Source organism: Gavialis gangeticus, unplaced genomic scaffold (assembly GCF_001723915.1).
Source record: "Gavialis gangeticus isolate Ggan-Ray unplaced genomic scaffold, GavGan_comp1, whole genome shotgun sequence".
Classification (NCBI taxonomy): Eukaryota; Metazoa; Chordata; order Crocodylia; family Gavialidae; genus Gavialis; species Gavialis gangeticus.
In genome coordinates this window covers 11,109,359-11,127,784 of record NW_017729007.1, presented here as the reverse complement: position 1 = coordinate 11,127,784, position 18,426 = coordinate 11,109,359, and the positions used below count along the sequence as shown (strand labels likewise).

Sequence of the window (18,426 nt, the reverse complement as noted above, 5' to 3'; positions counted from 1 at the left end):
ACAATGATATGAAATGTCAGCGTGACCTTTTCAGATGCAATAGTTTTCATGAGTATTGTACAAGTATTAGAAGCTTCATCTCTGATTACAGTTAAAGGTTTAGGTAGGTTTTACCTGGCAGATATTGATTGCAGACTATTACTGATTATTGACAGGACTCTGATGTGTGTCTCCATGTTCTTCAGAAGAATAACAGTGCTGGGTTGGGTCCAAAATTGGAATAAGCCACATTTATAACTGACTTGAGCAACATGAGAAAAAGTATTCTGATAAGATTTCATGACAAATTCCAGGACAAGAGCAGCTTTTGTGTGATCTCCACTACAACAGAAACCTCCTGTGATTATCTGCCATATTAGTTCCAAACCCTAACCCTGAGTCGGTCTTAAATCTGAATCCCTAAACAGATTCCAAATTCAGATTCAACTACCACTTTTTCAGCTTTTCCCTCTTAAGCACAAATTATGAGACAAAGATTTTTGTGGATAATATCTTTTACTGGATCAACTGGATAGTTGGGAGAGATTTAGACAAGCTTTCAGACACAACATACCCTTCCTCAGGAATTTCTCAAGTCCCCTGTAGAAGGGTAATTTGTGCCTGAAAGTTTATCTAAATCTCTCCCAACCATGGCATTAGTCCAAAAAATGCTAACACTCACAATAATCCTTGCCTCTTGCATGTTAACAACGTCACTCCAACACTACTTAATAACAAATTGTTTTTCTTTAGGAAATAAAGTATTTTCAGCATGACAGCATGAAGTGCATTTCAGGTATGATTATGACTGCTTAAGCTAACATTTGCAAACTTGGGTACCTATCTTAAGCTCCCAGGTGTCCCAATATTAACAATAGCTGAGCCTCCAGAATTTAGGCTATTTCCCCCTCAGGTGATACCTCTTTATGTATTATAAATAATGAACCAGCTCTCCAAATCAGGGTCCCTTATTTTCCATTATAAATAAATAATTGGTTGATTTTGTTTGGATTTTCCCAGATTTAAAACTATTTTCACCTCTCCTCTTTTACTCATTGGCCACTAATTAATATGCTTTCTGGCTTTGCTAATACCTTATCAGCAAGCTAAATATAAATTAGTTGCATATTACTGAGTACCTAATTGTTCATTTCCACTGGTGGCTTTGCATTACTATTAATACCTAGTTTCTATTTCCTAGTTACTGATTAATTCCTTGCACTTCCCTCACCTTAAAAATACTGACAGTTTCCTTCAATAACCTTCACTCTACATTTTATTTTATTTATGACTTTCATAAGGAATAGTCAGCAGAATATGTAATGTATGTCAATGTCTAAAATTCAGAATAGTTGTATCTGCTTGCAGTTATTCCCAGAAGACAGTTTTAGTGCAGTAGCTTCAGCCATCTTATGATTTCTCTTGAGGGACCACAAGAAATCAAATATCAATCATACCTGTAAATTCTTTTTTGCACCGGTCTCTGACACTTTCTTCCAAGCCTTCAAGCTGTGACTTAATTTTTTCATATTCCCGTTCTGCTTGTTGGCTTTTTCGTCTTTGAGGAATAGAGGCAAGATTTTGAGAAGTTATAGACTGTATAAGCAAATCATTTGACAATGCATTGAATGGGAAGCCTACGGGATGACTGAAGGAATGGTGACCTAATCTTCAGTTGGTGGACACATCAAACTAACATCATAATGAACCTTTCTTATTTACTTCAGGTGAGGATCTGGTCCAGTGAATTTTTATTCAATAAATTTAATCTATAAGGGTTTGTAATCACATTTTTCAACATAAAAATTTCATGAGTAAGCTGACTGGATAGTTCAAAAAATGCCCTCCAGTGTATTCCACATTGGCTGCAGAGCCATGATTAAGACTGTACAAGCCCAGGATAGTGACACAGCAAGTTACAGGAGATCCAACAGAATGCATCTCAGTTGCAGATTTGCACTGTTAGAGTGAAACCACACTGTGCTGAGCACTAGCTTAAGGCCTCTAACCCGAACTCCTAACTCTCTGTGAAGATGAGAGCAGGTGAACCTGCTAGAGTATATACAGACACAGCTAACAGTTAAATGGGGCTATTTCCTGCAGCTTTTATTTTAAAGGGTGCTGGTTCTCCAGTCAGATACATGGAGAAAGGCACCCTTTGAAGCAAAACCCACAGCCAGCAGCTGAGTGGTTTGTCTTTAGTTTAGCAGCTACGAACTAAGGGTCCCTGTACAAGAGCGTGAAGGCTGCTCCGACATGCTGTGATTACAGAGTTGGAGCAGATTCGACGAATTGAGTCTGTTGGGAGTGCGGTAGTTACTGCGCTCTAGCAGCCTCCCACGTCTCATGCATCAGTGTCCCTGCACTTTAAAATGGCGATGGGGGTGCCTGAACTTATGCTCATTGAACGGGCTTTAGTTCATGCATCCTTGCTGCCATTTTGAAGTGTGGGGATGCTGATACGCAAGATGCTGTGGCACTTCAATTTGTGTCACCCCTGGCCACCCCCAGAGCACATGTAAAAGCATTACCCTCCCTGCCCCCGCAGAGCATGTGTGAAACTGCCCCAAGAAGTTTGTAAACCACTCGGATACAAACGATCCAGGTTCCTCTATACCACTGGTTCTCAACCTTTTTTGTACCAGGACCCATTTGTAAACATTCCTGGCCAATTTCGTCCCAGTGCCCCTCACTCCCGCTCCTCTGCCTCCCACCGCGTGAGGTAGGGGGTGGGTATGTGGGTAAAGGGGGCCCCCAGAGCATCCCTAAGCAGCCCCTCGCAGACTGGAACTCTTCCAGCCTGCAAGGGAAAGCCATGGTTTCCCACGTTTTTCTTCTTTAAAGGAGAATCCATTTTTAAAGTTGGACCCCTTCATATATTCTTGCAACCCACTTTTGGGTCACAACCAACGGGTTGAGAAACACTGCTTTATACTACTGTATACTATATAAGACCTCAACATAGGTCTAAAGATTTGCAGACTTTAAAGTGTTCTTCTACAAAGGGTGAATTTTACCATTAAACATGAGATCTGCATGTGGGTAATACTTGCCTTAGGTTCAGAGTGTCTTTTCAGGCAGATGCAACCAGAACTAAGGAATGTTGAGTATAAAGTACGCAGACCAGGCAATACTATCCCTTGGGTGAGGCATGCCCAGCTGCAATTCCAAATGAATGTGTTTGCAACTTATTCTTTAACTGTGCACTTGGAAATCCAGGGCCAATTTATTTGGGCTTCTAGTAGATTGAGAGGATCCTGGGTGGACGGACAGAACAGAATTTCGTGCAGGCTGAGGGAACTGGAACAAATTTTTTCCAGCTGCAACTAACACTCTTAAAATGTTATGTGCATTAAAGTGATCAAATCCATTTCTTTTTTCAGATAGGAACAGCCTACTTTTGTGCACTGCCAGTAGTCACCTTCAGAGCTTTGGGACACCAGTACTATCCGATTATAAAAGAACATCTTACCTGTAACAGTAGATGGAGATGCCAATAATAAGTAGCATAGGAAAAATTACTGCTGGCAAAATCAGGCTCAGTGGTACATCACTTGCACGTGTGTCATATTCCACCCTGCCTAGGATCCATTCTCTGAGACCAAATCTCACCTAGATAATTAAACACACACAAACTAGCCTCAAAAATGTACCAGTAGGCAATTAATTTATCAGCACCTTCCTCTAATTTTCAACCAATCTTTATAATCTAAAGAATTCCTAGACCAGGCTGCAAAATATGTAGAAAAGAATTTGAAATCTATTTTCTATTTGGGTAAATGTAGAAATTAATAGCGCCGTTTATAAATAGTGATTTATTCTAGGAGATAATGATCCTTATTACACAGAAGAGAAAACACCAGATCACTACCTATTAGAATATATATTATTAGAATACTGCTAGGCTATCATGGGACTAGTTATGGCAGGAAAACATTGCATCTAACTTGAATTGTTCATAGGACTGGCTTCCTTAGTAAACAAGAGAGGCCATTGCCAGGTGGGCCCTCTGTTTACAAGTAATTCCTTTACTGCGACAGGCAAAAATCTAGATGTAGAGAGAACTACAAGATGGTTTAACAAACATGCTAGGATACAAAGAATATATCTGTGGAGGAAGGAACACAGGAAGTGATTTTATCATAGTAACTCAAACACAATATGCCCATCTCTCTAAATCCACATATTATCAAAGACATCATGTAGAAAAGGTAACATACACTGAACTCAGGAAGGTTATTGACTGTATCCCTTTTCTGCCTTTTCTTTGGTTGAGGTTGCACTTCTGGTGGCTCACAATACAAGTCCTTTTCAGTTAGTGTTTTTATGTTGCAGGGTTCCTCACCCACAAATGCTTGAGCCTCATCTATTGTCATGGCTTTGTTCAGATTACTACCCTAGACAGAAAATATAATGCAAAGGCATAGGTATTTCAGACTCCTGTGTGGAAAACAGTTCACAAGTTATAAGTTCACTGTGAAGAGAAATTGTAATTCTGATGTTAAGGTGAAAGAGAAGGGCAGGAACAATAAGGTACCTGCCCCCTAACATTTTTCAGCATTGAAAAATAAATCTGTCCATTCCATGGAAACATATTAATGAAACTCAATTTGTAATTCCAATCTCAAGCAGCAGAGGGTAGCATGAGGAAATCTAAAGGATGTTAAAAAATGATAGGATATTTCTGAGAAGTAAGGAAAAAGATGTCTCAGCTGGTACTCACTATCTGACACTAGAAAATGTGCCAGCCATAGCATCAACCAGTTATCAACAGTAGGCTAATTTTTCAAGGATAAAAGGAAAACATACTATATTTTATGCATTATTATGATGATGAAGCAGATGATTGCTATGCTTGACTGGCTTACCTTTGCGTGAATAAGTTTGTTGACTTGTTTTTTAATGCCATCGGTGAAGTTTTCAAATGTTGGATCCGCAACATATGAAAAGGGAACATTGTCAATTTTTACAAGCAAATCATAGCCATCCATTTTTATAAGTGTAGTAATGTTATAGTTTTCTGGATCCTCTATGATTGGTAGAGAAGAGAAGACTATTGTGGTTTCATTGATTCTGGTGACAAGATCTCCTTTAAACTATAAAACAAAACACATTTGGGGGTTTGATTAAGCAGGACCTACAAAACAGATCACAGTCTGAATCATGTTTTCTCCATCACAAAGTAAATAACAGAAGAAGCATCACATACTTTTGAAGAAAATGAACGGTTGCTCAAGTCTAATCTAATGAGTTACATACAAAATGAAATCTGAGGTTTTAACACTTCTCAAATTGAGGGGAAAAAAAGCAATATCTGATCTTTGTGGTTTAGAACCAGTTTAGTATGGAGTAAAAATTTTAAACACATAACTGAAAGAGCGTATCTCCTTAGCCCTAACCCAAACTACCTATTGCAACCTTGGTCAGTTCACTTAACTTATCTTTGTTACAATTTATTTGTACTGTAAGAGCATTTTCAGGATTGGAAAGATTTCTGAATAAAATGCATAAGCCTCCAAATATCTAGTTACTTTAACTCTTAGCATATTGTATCTCTGACCTCTAATACCCTACTGCTAAGAATAATTATTTTCAGACATTCCATTAAAAAAATACATGCATCTAATAATACGTTAGTGTTTAAAAATCATATATAAACACACACATATATACACATTTCTATCTACACACACACACACACACACTACATACTACACATCTTTTCATCTGATGCATCAGGTGTTCACAGACACATTTGAATAATATAGTTATCAAATACTTTACTTTAGGATTCCTCTTCATTAGTACATATCATCATAAAGAAAATTGGCACCTATTTTGTTGATTTCCACAAGAAAGCCTGCCAGTCTTTCATGTGGGTGTGGCGAAGTGGGTTTCACTCAGGCTAGCTGTCGCTGGCCTCCCACCTGCCTCTGGGCACGCTGCCTGCCTGTCTCACGTGCCATGCCTTGTTGGAAATTAATAAGTTGTTAAATAAGGCAGAAGGCTGCCCATTTTTCTTTGCAACCCAATATTAGGGGGGTGTCCTTGGCTCCATACCATCCCTACATGGCGGCCCAAGCCTCACAGATGGCGTCTCAAGCACTTGGTTGGACCCTCGCCTTCACCCTATTAGCTGTGGCCCCCAAACATGAGGACCTTCGGCTTACACAAGCCCTGGCCTCATCTCAGGCCCAGTCGGGACCCTGAGCTCCCTCACTCATTATGGGCGTCCCTTGCGGTGGACCCCTGGCCCTTCGACCCTTAGGTCCTGGCCCCAGCATGGACCAGTCGAGTCCCTCAGTGGGGTCTTCCCCTCCTGCCTGCATTATTGGAGTGGGGTTCCCCCTATCCCTGGCTTAGGTGCTTAAGGGAGGGTGCCTGGCCCTACGGGGTCTCTCCCCTACTGGCTCAGGTGCTTCCCCAGAGCTTACCTGGCCTCTACTCCTTCCTTTGATCTTACAAAGCACACACCACGACTGGTGTTCCAGGGTCTCACGGGGTCTCTCACTCCCCCCAAAGAGCAGCAGGTCATTGTGCTCAGCCTTAGATGTTATTTCTACCCACCAGAAGGTGAGGGCTGGGGTTAAGGTGCCCCTACTCACCTTTCACTGGGTGGCATTTCAACTGGTCTGGCATTTCCTGGGGGCTCCTGTGCCACTGAGAGCCCCACTAGGCCACCCACTCCTGGCAGGGTGCAGTGTTAGGTCATGCCCAGGACCAGTAGCCTCCTGACCACCCCCTACAGCTCCTCCCTTACCTCTAGAACGATACCTGTGGCCTTGCAGCCAGGCAGTGTTGTTGCCTGGCCTTCCAGCAGCAAAATGCCCTGTTTTTATGGGCAGCCCTGGATCCAAAATGGCTGCCCTCATCAGGCACCTGCTGGCTGCTAGCTTCAGGCCCTTAAAATGGCAGGCACCAACAGTGCCCTGCCACAGTGAGGTAAGCAAATGAATTCACACCACACCTAGCATATTTTTGGTATGACCATAACATGAATAAATCAAAATAAAGTGATATAAAACTCTAAAATAGCAATGCCCAACCTTTTGGCTTTGCAGGCTGGATGAATAATGCAGGGCCAGTCTGTAGGTTGGATTCCCTGCAGGGCTGTTGCATGGTGTCAGTCCACAGGTGTGGCCCAGTGTCCCCAGATCTGGCCAAATGCCTGACTGGCCCCATATATCTGCATCTGGCTGTGCACTGATCCACGAGCAGGGTCACATTATTTGCCCACTGGGGTCCCCACATGTTGGGAGTGGGAAACTGGCAATTAATGCTACTACCATTCTCCCGCTGCCAAATTTCTGGCACTACGAGGAGCCCCACTGGCCAGATGACATGGCTCCACAGACTGAATTTAGTCTGTGGGCCTGAAGTTCAGCACCACTGACTTAAAAGAAACCAAAAATGTTGGTATATCAGACACATCATCTACTTTAAAAACCCTATGAGACCTACTATAATTTCTTGCATAGAACATGCCCTGGAACATATACACATCTTATTTTTCAATGGCAGAACGAAGAAAAATAGATTTTTCCAGTTGAGGCTGCATGGAGCAGGGACAGAGCTTAATCCACAGCTCACTCACTCTCCATTTCCTGCTTAACTGAAAAGCTGAAACCCTAGTAGCTGCTGAAGAATAATCTAGGTGGGTGGATATATGATTTTGAAAAAAGCTAAACAATCTCCAGGGCTGTGAAACAGGAAGGGAGAGACCAGGAGCAAGTAAGGTTAGCTTGATTAGTGGAACATCAAGACCATCTGTGAGGGTTGTTGGTTGTGGGAATGTGTGTGGGTGGATGGGTGGTTTGTGAGGATTGTGGTTGGGTGTGAGCTTTGTCGGTGGGGGGGAGAGTGTGTGTGGGCTTTGTGTGTTGGGGGGGGACTGTGTACATGGGTGTGAGAATGTCTGGTCTGAAGGCGTGAGCCAGTGCACTGTGGGGGGGGGAGAATGCCCACACCTCCCCACAACCACCAACAAACCCCACACTCACCCAGCCTGCCTAGTCCAATGGCATGTGGTCTCTGAAAGCCCACCTCCCACTGGCTTTCAGAGAGGCAGCTGCTGGCCGGTAATCATTGTTTTTTCAAGGGGCTCCACAGGCTGGGCAGAATGGCCTGATGGGCTACATCTGGCCTGCAGGCTGTATTTTGCCTGCCCCTGCACTAGCAGCTAAAAGAACACAGAGGAGAGCAGAGTCTGGTGGGCTCCAGGGAGGAGTGGTTTGTGATCAGGAGGCAGACTAGACCCTAAAAAAGCTTGCCGCTAGGAAGGGACCAGGGCTGAAAAGTTTCTCCTTTCCTGGAGAAAAGCAAAAGGTTTTCTTTTGCTCATTTGTTTGTTCAGAGCAAGGATTATTGTTTGTATTAAGAGGACTGACTGATGGGTTCCTGAGGGATTAAAGCCAGCCTACAGAACATCAGGCACACCAACACGCTTACCAAGTGCTCCAGAGATGTCCCTCATTTTTTAAGATTTATTCTTTAAGTGTTTTGGCCATTTTTGAAACATTTATTTGGCTATGTACTTCTGTATCCTCACTGTTTGAAGCACTTCAAAGAACACCTATGCCCATAGCTAAAAAATGTTTGCAATTCTACTTTCTAAAGTTCTAAAGGAATATGACAGGGATTTGGATTCATTAAAGGTCATTAAATATTCACAGGTCATTAAATAGATTACACTAAATTTACAGAAAAGGTTACACAATTTATACAGATTTTCCAAAATTACAAATTTGAATTAGAACACAAAAAAGACTTAAATGTTTTATAATATTCCTATTTTTGAGAAGTGTTCATCTGAGGACGCCTTAGCTTAATTATAGCAGTAAACTGCAGTCTCCATTAGAAACTGCGTGGAACAATAAAATAATTGGTAGTGGGGAAGCACGTCCTTGCCAAGGGAACAGTTTTTAAACTTCACATATGAAAATATACATGCACCACAGGTGGAATATAGGTAAGACAAATGGAACTTTGGTTTTGCAGACCCTCTCAGAACAGGTTTTGATTTTGCGAAGACAAGAAGAACTGGGGTGATTGGGATTTGGGCAGTTTTAGCTAAATTTCTAAGAACTCTGGAGGGAGGGAGGGTAAAAGATAAATAATTTGCTTTTGGATTTCCCAAGAAATTTCATTTCACCATTCAGACGTTAGTTCTGCCATACATATTCATGTTGCCTGCCATTTTATTGCTAGAAAGGGGGAAGGGAGGGCTTTGATTTGTTGCATACACAATCTGGCTCTTCATTTGCTGTTATCCATGGGTATAAACCTGAACTTGAAGTTTTTTCTGAATCCCAACCCAAGCCAATTCATTTTTAAGCATTTTACTGACAACACCTTTGACAAAAAAAGAAAGCTCACCTCTTTGGAGTTCTGACTGTGTGTTTTCTTTCTCTCTTCAGGAAGCTCAGCAGTTACAACCAGGGAAAAACTCTGGATGAGATCAAACCCTGTTCCTGTTACAGTAATATTTCTCCCGCCACTGAAAAACAAATTAAAACAACAGGAACAAATCATCAGTAAAGTTCTATAACAGCACACCATTACTTCTCATCTATGACTTTTTCACGTATTATTTTGGGCAGCTTTGCCAGTGGGTGTTTGCCCAACAATTAGGTACTCAATATAAGAACTTCCAGCAATGCCAGATCAAAACTGAAAATTTTAAACATGACAGCACCAATTTGAAGCCGAATTTGTTTCTAAACAGTAGTTAAAAATAGTTTGGGAGACTACAGATCCTTTTACTTATTTTTGTAATACATGTTTTCTTTCATTCTGATTTTTCAGGTTTTTTTAAATGTGAAAACCTCCTGATCCCTTTTTGAAGTGCACACAGACTAGAGAGACTGACTGTAGAGTTGGCAAGTCATAGGATGCTGATCCCCTTTGTAACAGCATTACAAAGGAGACACATTAATGTGAGGAAAAGATTAATTATATGCTGAGTAATCACGATTGAGAGGGAGGGTGATGCACAACAAACATATTACAGGAAGATACATTTTGAGGAACAGTGGACATTTGAGAACTCTTTGGGTGAATTCACTACTAATAGGAAACCAAATACAAAATACAGTGAAATGCACACATAAAAATAACCAAAATGATAGATGTTTCCATTTAAATGTCTTAAACCAGGGGTGCTTGATCTCTGGTCCATAGGCCAAATGAAGCAAACGGAGTCTTGGAATCCAGCCCATGGGTCAGGGAATTTGGCAGCAGGGGAGGAATGGTCATTAATACTGTCATCTGCACTCCCCCACCAAATTCCCCACACCCAAGCTGGATCTTGGCCAAGCTCCTCCCACCTCCAACCCCTTTGTTGCTCCACATGACCAGCTGGGTTCTTGCTGCAACTGCTCCAGATGCCAGATTGGGACTACCAGCTGGATCTGACCTGCAGATGGACCAGACACTGCCCATCTAGCCCAGTGGCCACAAAGGTTAGGCACCACTGTCTTAAATGACAATCAATTAGTTATTAGTTTAACTGTTTTACAGATAGGGTTACTTTGTATTTGTATCTGTTCAACCTCTGAAACAGTGACTAGAACGAGGGGTTGAAAAGCACCTTGTTCAAATTCGTGGACGACACTAAGATGTGGGGAAAAGTGGGCACACTAGAGGAGAGTGACAGGCTGCAACCAGATCTGGACAGGTTACAGGGGTGGGCAGATGAGAACAGGATGGGATTCAATACTGACAAGTGCAAGGTATTGCAGCTGGGGAGGAAGAACCAGCAGCATACCTATAGGCTGGGGAACTCCCTTCTCGTCAGCACAGAGGCAGAAAAGGATCCTGGAGTCATTATTGACTCCAAGATGAATATGGGCCACCAATGTGGGGACACGGTCAGAAAGGCTAACCACACCTGGTCATGCATCCACAGATAAATCACGAGCATGTCCAAGGAGGTGATCCTCCCCCCCTATGCAACATTGGTCAGGCCACAGTTGGAGTACTGCATCCAGTTCTGGGCGCTGAACTTCAGGAGGGATGTGGACAGCATTGAGAGGGTCCAGAGGAGGGCCACTTGCATGATCGGGGTCAGCAAGGCAAGCCTTATGAGGGGAGGCTGTAGGACCTGAACCTGTTCAGCCTCCACAAAAGAAGGCTGAAAGGGGATCTGGTATCCCATGATCACCTCTTGGCGAAACTGGCCAACTGCGGCCTTGGGTCCACCACATCCGCTGGCTGGGAAATTGGTTCCGTGGTTGAACTCAGAGGGTGGTAACTGACTTAAGTCAATCATCATGGTGCCCTGTGATGAGTGGGGTCCCTCAAGGCTCTGTTCTTGGACCCATATTGCTCAACATCTTCATTAATGATGTGGACATTGGAGTCAGAAGCAGACTGGCCAAGTTCGCCGATGCCACCAAATGCTAGGCAAAGCATCCACACCAGAAGACAGAAGGGTGATCCAGGCTGACCTGGACAGGCTCAGCAAATGGGTGGACGAGAACCTGATTTAACACTGAAAAATGCAAGGTTCTCCACCTTGGGAGGAAAACCCTGCAGCATCCTTATAGGCTCGACAGTGTTACACTGGCTAGCATCATCGAAGAAAGAAACTTGGGGGTCATCATTGACCACAAGATGAACATGAGCCTTCAGTTTGATGCTGTGGCTAGTAAAGTGAGCAAAACGCTGGCTTGCATCCATAGATGCTTCTCAAGCAAATCCCACGACGTCATTCTCCCTTTGTACTTGGCCTTGGTGAGGCTGCAGCTTGAGTACTGCGTCCAGTTTTGGGCTTCACAATTCAAAAAGGATGTGGAGAAGCTTGAGAGAATCCAGAAAAGAGCCACATGCATGATCAGAGGTCAGGAAAACAGACCTTACGACAACAGGCTGAGAGCCATGGGGCTCTTTAGCTTGGAGAAGCGCAGGCTGAGGGGTGATCTGATGGCCACCTATAAGTTTATCAGAGGTGACCACCAGTATCTGCAGGAACATTTGTTCACCAGAGCGCCCCAAGGGATGATGAGGTCGAACGGTTATAAACTACTGCAAGACCATTTCAGGCTGGACATAAGGAAGAATTTCTTTACTGTCAAGCCCCCATGTTCTGGAATAGCCTGCCATCGGAGGTGGTTCAAGCACCTATATTGAACACCTTCAAGAGAAATTTGGATGCTTATCTTGCTGGGATCCTATGACCCCAGATGACTTCCTGCCCCTCAGGCAGGGGGCTGGACTTGATGATCTTCCGAGGTCCCTTCCAGCCCTAATGTCTATGAAATCTATGGTGGCCATCTATAAATTTGCCAAGGGGGGACCAGCAGGCAATGGGAGTCCCTGTTCCCTCGAGCACTACCGGGAGTAACGAGGAATAATGGCCATAAGTTGATGGAGAGTAGATTTAGGCTAGATATCAGGAGGCACTACTTTATAGTCAGTGAGGCTAGGATCTGGAACTAACTTGCAAGGGAAGTCACGCTCGCTCCTACCCTGGGGGTTTTCAAAAGAAGACTAGATAATCACCTAGCCCGGGTCATTTGACCCCAGCATTCTTTCCTGCCCATGGCAGGGGGTCAGGATGATCTGCTCAGGTTCCTTCTAATCCTACCAACTATGAAACTATGAGGAACCTGGGAACAATTTCCCTGAAGAAATGATAACAGCTTTTACTTTCCAGTTCCTATTAAAATCTTGATCTCAGGCAGTTTCGGGAAGACAGTGGAAGCAACTAAGTTAGTCCTTATCTCTCTGAATATGAAAAATGCCAACACGCCTGCCCCTGGATGGTGAGATGAAGCTATTCAGGAACTCAGACTAGTCAGAATAAAGGTCACAGTCTTTGCCCCCAGAACAAGTCCCAATACTGCTCTCAGTTTCAGGGGACATTTATCCAGGTGAACTCTCACACTGCTACAAATGTCATATAGGAATAACTGGATTATTTTAGGTTGAAAGCAACTGGCATGTTTCTTTATAGAAAGAACTGAAAAACAAAAACAGCCACCACTCTGATTTTAAAATTGGGTGGGAACAAGGAGAAAACTTTCTTAAAATTCTTACTGAAATCCATTTTTTTAAACCAACTACATTTTGCCTTCCTTGAACCAAGATGGCAAGTCATGATTTATTTTCTTTTGTATTTCCACCAGGCTGGCTCTTATTAAATGATAAGCAAGACCTGGTTTGGAAATGGATGGCCAAAGAGACCTTTCTGGCAGTTCTGCATTTTCTGCCGAGTTTATGCAAAGCTTGGGCAGTCTAACATTCCCTTCAATACCTCTCCATTTCTTCCTTTAGGAAAGCTATAGTTGAAAGTAACTCATTTTTTCTGAGTTCAAGATTTAGTTTTAAAACAGAATTTAAATTTTGAAGGTAAACAGAATACCTTAAAACATCAGTAGGTTTAGAAGAAAATGTGCACGCTTTCTGCCCATAGTACAGTAGCTTTCTTTGAAAAAACAGCATGAGTTTTAACTTGATAAGGAATGAACATACTTAAAATGAAAACATTCCTGTTACCTGCTGAAGCTGTTTATTGGAAGAAATTGTTTTATTGTAGGATTTCTGCTATATGTAAACTTCTGATTTTCTATTTCCTTCCCTGTGTGTCCATGCCACACTACAACATGAACGTCTTCATCCTTGTCATGGGGTCCTGTAATGCAGACTATTTGGTCTCCAAATACAATGCTGAAGGTGAGAAAGAAAAGACAAGGACAAAATGTTTCAAGTTACTATTAACACCACCATCACGAACAAATGCTTACTATGGTAGTACTAGGGATCAAACAAAAAAGGGGCCCCATTGTGCTAGGTACTACAGAAACACTGAAGTTATAAACAAGCACTGCCTTACAGAACATAGCATCTAAACAAGAAGGAAATTGGGCAAAGGAGCATAACAGACAAGCAGAGAAACAATGTGATGGGCAACAACCCTCAAGTTAGTTCCATTTTTTTTGAGGGAAAATATAGTTAGGAGAGGATTGGCTAATGGAAAATAAAAGGAAGAGATGGGGAAAGGGGAATAGAGCAAGAAAGAAGGTGAGTGCAGTGTCAAGTTGAGGTACAGAGATTTTGAAGGAAAGGAAGGGAGAAAGATTGGAGTAAACAGCCAGTCAAAACATAGGAGGAAAAAGTCCAATCAAAACTGTAGAAAGTTCTCCGAATAGCAGCAGGTCATCATTCTGCTTGTGCATCCTAACTCTCTCTCAGCTTAGGGCTCTCTTGTTTGCTTAGATGAGCAGGGATTTTATCTTACAATAAGTCTGCTCAATGCCTAGTACACTGGGCACTAATTCTAGTTGATACTGCTGGAAAATAGGTCTATATTATTAAGAGCTGTATACATACACTGTGCAGGGTTCATTATCAAGTAAAACTCTAACGTCTTCCTTGGAACCAGTGTTCAGGTTTATACCAGTGATTGTAAGGCTGGTCCCACCAGCTTGGGGGCCTTTCGTTGGACTTATTCCAGTAGGATTAGGTTCCTGTAAGGGAGAAATGACCAAAAAATGAATTAAACTAATGGTTATATTTTTGTACTTGAGAGCTACCCACACTGCTTGTGATTACGGCCTAAGTTTTTAAGAGGGACCAGTGTCTTAGGTATAATATCTGAAGCACCTAAAGGAGGTCGGATTTGCAGAAACTGCTGTCCCCATCCTCTGAAATTATTAGACCCCATTGAATGTGTCAATTTGAAAATTTTAACCAGCATTAATCTGGATCAGTGGAACCCATAAATAAATACAAAATTAAAACAGTGAACCAAAGAACCAATCTGCTACAACAGACTGTGTATATGTACTGCCCTTCATGAGAAAGTGAGGTGATAAACTGGTCATCATAAGTATTTAACGTTTAAGATTTTCCACTACAACATCAGGCTTTATATGGTTTCAAAGTTCTTAAATTGTGAAGTGCGAACTGCTTACTGTTTAGGTACCTGAAAACTTCTCTTTGGACTTCCTATTTTCAGTTTTAGCCTGTACTACTTCTCCCCTGCTTAGTGCTGAGTCTACAACATCCCTATTTCTACACCAGCTACAAACATTGCAAAGGAATAGGAAAGGGAGAATTCCTCTAACAATGCTTTTAGTCCTGAAAAAAGACTGCAGCCTCTTTCTTCAGTAAATACTTGGGGGAAAAAACAAACACAGCATTCTCTTTTGTATATATGCCTAGAAACTTGAAATAAAAAGTGCTGAAGTTGAAACACAGAAACATATCTAAAGTTGGTAGAATATTAACTGAGCTTAATTTTTCAAATGAATTATGAATTTTTTTCTATTTTCAGTTTGACTCTGTTTTTGTCTATGTACAAATTTGTTCGCTGAACTTTATGCATGCAAGCACCTCTATTCAGGAGAACACCTCCTCACACAGTTCACAAACAAAAATTTCTGCTCATGTATATTTGTAAATAGCAGAAACCTTAAGTTAATTATACTGAATTGCATACTGGCATTTAAATAAGCATGAGCATTCATGTTTTCATTATTCAATCAGATGAAGGTGAACACAGGTAAGTGACACACTGGAAACTGCACAACTTGGTAACTCCTAACTCATGTTTGTGTCCTTAACAGAGACTTCAGAGTATACAGACACACTGATGCAAAGTCATCTTAGATACTCTGCTTAGACGTGAAGAATTCAAAAGGGGAACTATGAACAAATTAAAGCATTGGTGATGACTAAGGGGATTTCATTTTTGGAAACAAAGCTGCCGAAGATGAGGATGACCAACTAGAAAGTTAGATCAACATTATGAAGCAGACTGGTAAAAGACCCAGAAAAACTGGCATTAAAGCAAACTACATATATAACATGAACATTGATATGCTTTGTTGCTTTCACTATTAGTGAAATGGTACTTAGAGAATTCTCCCTCCACAATGGGAGCGAGCCAGTATTCTTATATACTAAAAACTCTTCCGTGACTTTCTTCTTTATAGACTCATTGCTACAAAAGTATGGGCCTGGAAATGGATAAGGGAAATATGGTAAAAATATGAGCTTGGAAAGGGTTAAAAGTTATATTTTGGTCAAAGCAAAATGCAGTTTTGAAGAGATTTGGTAGACCTTATAATTACTTAATGAATTTTATTTTATTTCAGCATTGCCCAAAACAGTTGCCTTGTTGAAACAGATATATTTTGATGTCTGGAAGGATTCTTTTACAATGAATGCAGCAGAGCTCAGTGCAATTCAAAAAACAAACAGTTAAAGTTTTACTTTGATACTGGTGAGTATTATATACAAAGTGTATGCCAAGGGCCTCTCTTTTACTATTAATGAAGTATCAGATTGCTTTTTCTTTCCATGAGAAAGATGCATTAAAAATCCCTCAAAAACCTGCACTGCTTCAGCACTTGATTCCTCTACCTTGCTCTCCCCTACCTTTGGGGCACATTTTAAGTGGAACTAAGTTTTAGCTTAAAAGTATAACTAATTTACTTGAACCTGAACAAAGCCAGGTATGGATACCCTTTATTTTGATTGAAGAGTGATTTATTGTGGCTTAGCTTAGCTCTTCCATGCCTTATGTCAAATAAAGGTAAGTTGCTCTTTAGCTGAAGTAAAGAATTTGGAGAGATTTTGCTAAATTCATATAAAATATCACCTGAAGTTAAACTGGTGCACTCTCTCATGTACAAACTCTTAGTTTCACAAAGGAATTCAGTTTTCTGAAGCTGGATTTTGAATTTGGATTGTTCAAAGCTGTCTTCCTTTATAATGATGCCATACTTACTTATAAAACCCTATGAAGTAAGGACATGATGCCTAGAGAAGTTCAAATGCATAATAGTTGTTAAATTGCCAGGGGAAATCAAGCAATTAATTAATTAATTTATTGTTATTTATAAATTAAGGGTAGCTTTTATTAGAGAGAAAAATGTTTATGGAGAACACAGGTCGAAAGTATTTAACAAAATAAATATAATTGAAAAAATTCAAGTGAAAGTGGCTCAACCAGAGAAGTGCTACAGTACAACTACTTCAACAGGAAAATACGCCAAAGTATTCTCAGACCTCATTTATGGAATAGTGGCACTCCACACAAAATGAATGCATTTCAACATTACTTGAAGGGAAATGAAAAATTATGGTCATCTAAGACACCTTAGGTGCTGTTGGGAGCATAAAGGAGGTGACAGTGCTGCCAAATTTTACAATTTACTTTCTTTACAGCTTTACTTTTGTTTACTAACAGATCTCCACAGGACTATATAAGGATAAATACAATGGGATGGTTGAAGATGAATACTCCATATGAAACTGTAAAAATAATTTTTCAAATACGTAAAATGTAACTGAAAGCTCAGCAGACTCAATAATATGGATGCTTAATTGAGGTAATTAATAAAGAGATGCTGACAGGTACACTTAATCTCTTTGGGTATTCTCAGTATTTTCTTTGAGGTGATCTCATAAGGCAAAATGGTTGTTGTGTAAAGGTGATTACTTGGACTGGGTTTGATGCACCAAACTAGGCATAAAAACAGATGTCTTTGTTTTAGCTTGCTCTTTCCTAACCACGTGAGTCTCTTTTAAATTAATCACCATTTAAAAAAATTCACTAACCACTTTTACAGTAAAATTAAGGCACTCCAAGGAACATTTTTATAACTGTTTTTTTACATGCTTATGTGTGGCTCAAGGAACAGCACTACATCAAGCACAGTCAAGTTGTTTCTTAATGGCTCAATTAAATACAGGTCCTGAAATGCCTTAATGATTTGAAAAAAGGCACGTTTGCAAAATGCAATAATCATGGGCACCAAGAGCAGGAGAAACAACTTTCAAATCTTTTGATGAATGCTGAGATGGTTTCATAGTTTCATAGTTTGTAGGGTCGCAAGGGACCTGAGCAGATCATCGAGTCCGACCCCCTGCCATGGCAGGAAAGAGTACTGGGGTCAAACAACCCCAGCAAGGTGTGCATCTAGCCTTCTCTTAAAGACCCCAGGCTAGGAGCCAGCACCACTTCTCTTGGAAGTTGGTTCCAGATCCTAGCCGCCCTGACAGTGAAGTCGCGCCTCCTGATGTCTAGCCTAAATCTACCCTCTGCCAGCTTGTGACTGTTATTCCTGGTCACTCCTGGTAGTGCTTGGGGGAACAGGGACTCCCCCAATGCCTGCTGGTCCCCTCTGACTAGTTTGTAACAGGCAACTAGATCCCCCCTCAGCTTTCTCTTGTAGAGGCTGAACAGGTTCAGGTCCCGTAGCCTCTCCTCGTAGGGCCTGCCCTGCTGCCCCCTGATCATGCGAGTGGCCCTCCTCTGGACCCTCTCCATGTTGTCCACATCCCTCTTGAAGTGCAGCACCCAGAACTGGACGCAGTACTTCAGCTGCAGCCTGACCAGTGCCGCATAGAGGGGGAGTATCATCTCCTTGGACCTGCTTGAGATGCATCTGTGGATGCATGACAAGGTGCAGTTGGCCTTCCTAACTGCATCCCCAC

At 41.6% G+C, this 18,426-nt stretch overlaps 1 protein-coding gene across 3 annotated transcripts in view; it reads right to left on the bottom strand.

Moving 5' to 3' along the window:
• Window positions 1-18,426, bottom strand: part of PLXNB2 (plexin B2) — a 471,827-nt gene that overhangs the window by 39,006 nt on the left and 414,395 nt on the right. For all 3 annotated transcript variants that reach the window (XM_019509291.1, XM_019509293.1, XM_019509292.1), the window contains exons 18-24: window positions 14,311-14,447; window positions 13,477-13,647; window positions 9,355-9,475; window positions 4,848-5,075; window positions 4,200-4,376; window positions 3,452-3,591; window positions 1,437-1,537 (exon numbers count right to left, since the gene is read on the bottom strand). In XM_019509291.1, coding sequence (XP_019364836.1) covers window positions 1,437-1,537; window positions 3,452-3,591; window positions 4,200-4,376; window positions 4,848-5,075; window positions 9,355-9,475; window positions 13,477-13,647; window positions 14,311-14,447 — 1,075 coding nt within the window. The remainder of the gene's footprint in view (window positions 1-1,436; window positions 1,538-3,451; window positions 3,592-4,199; window positions 4,377-4,847; window positions 5,076-9,354; window positions 9,476-13,476; window positions 13,648-14,310; window positions 14,448-18,426) is intronic.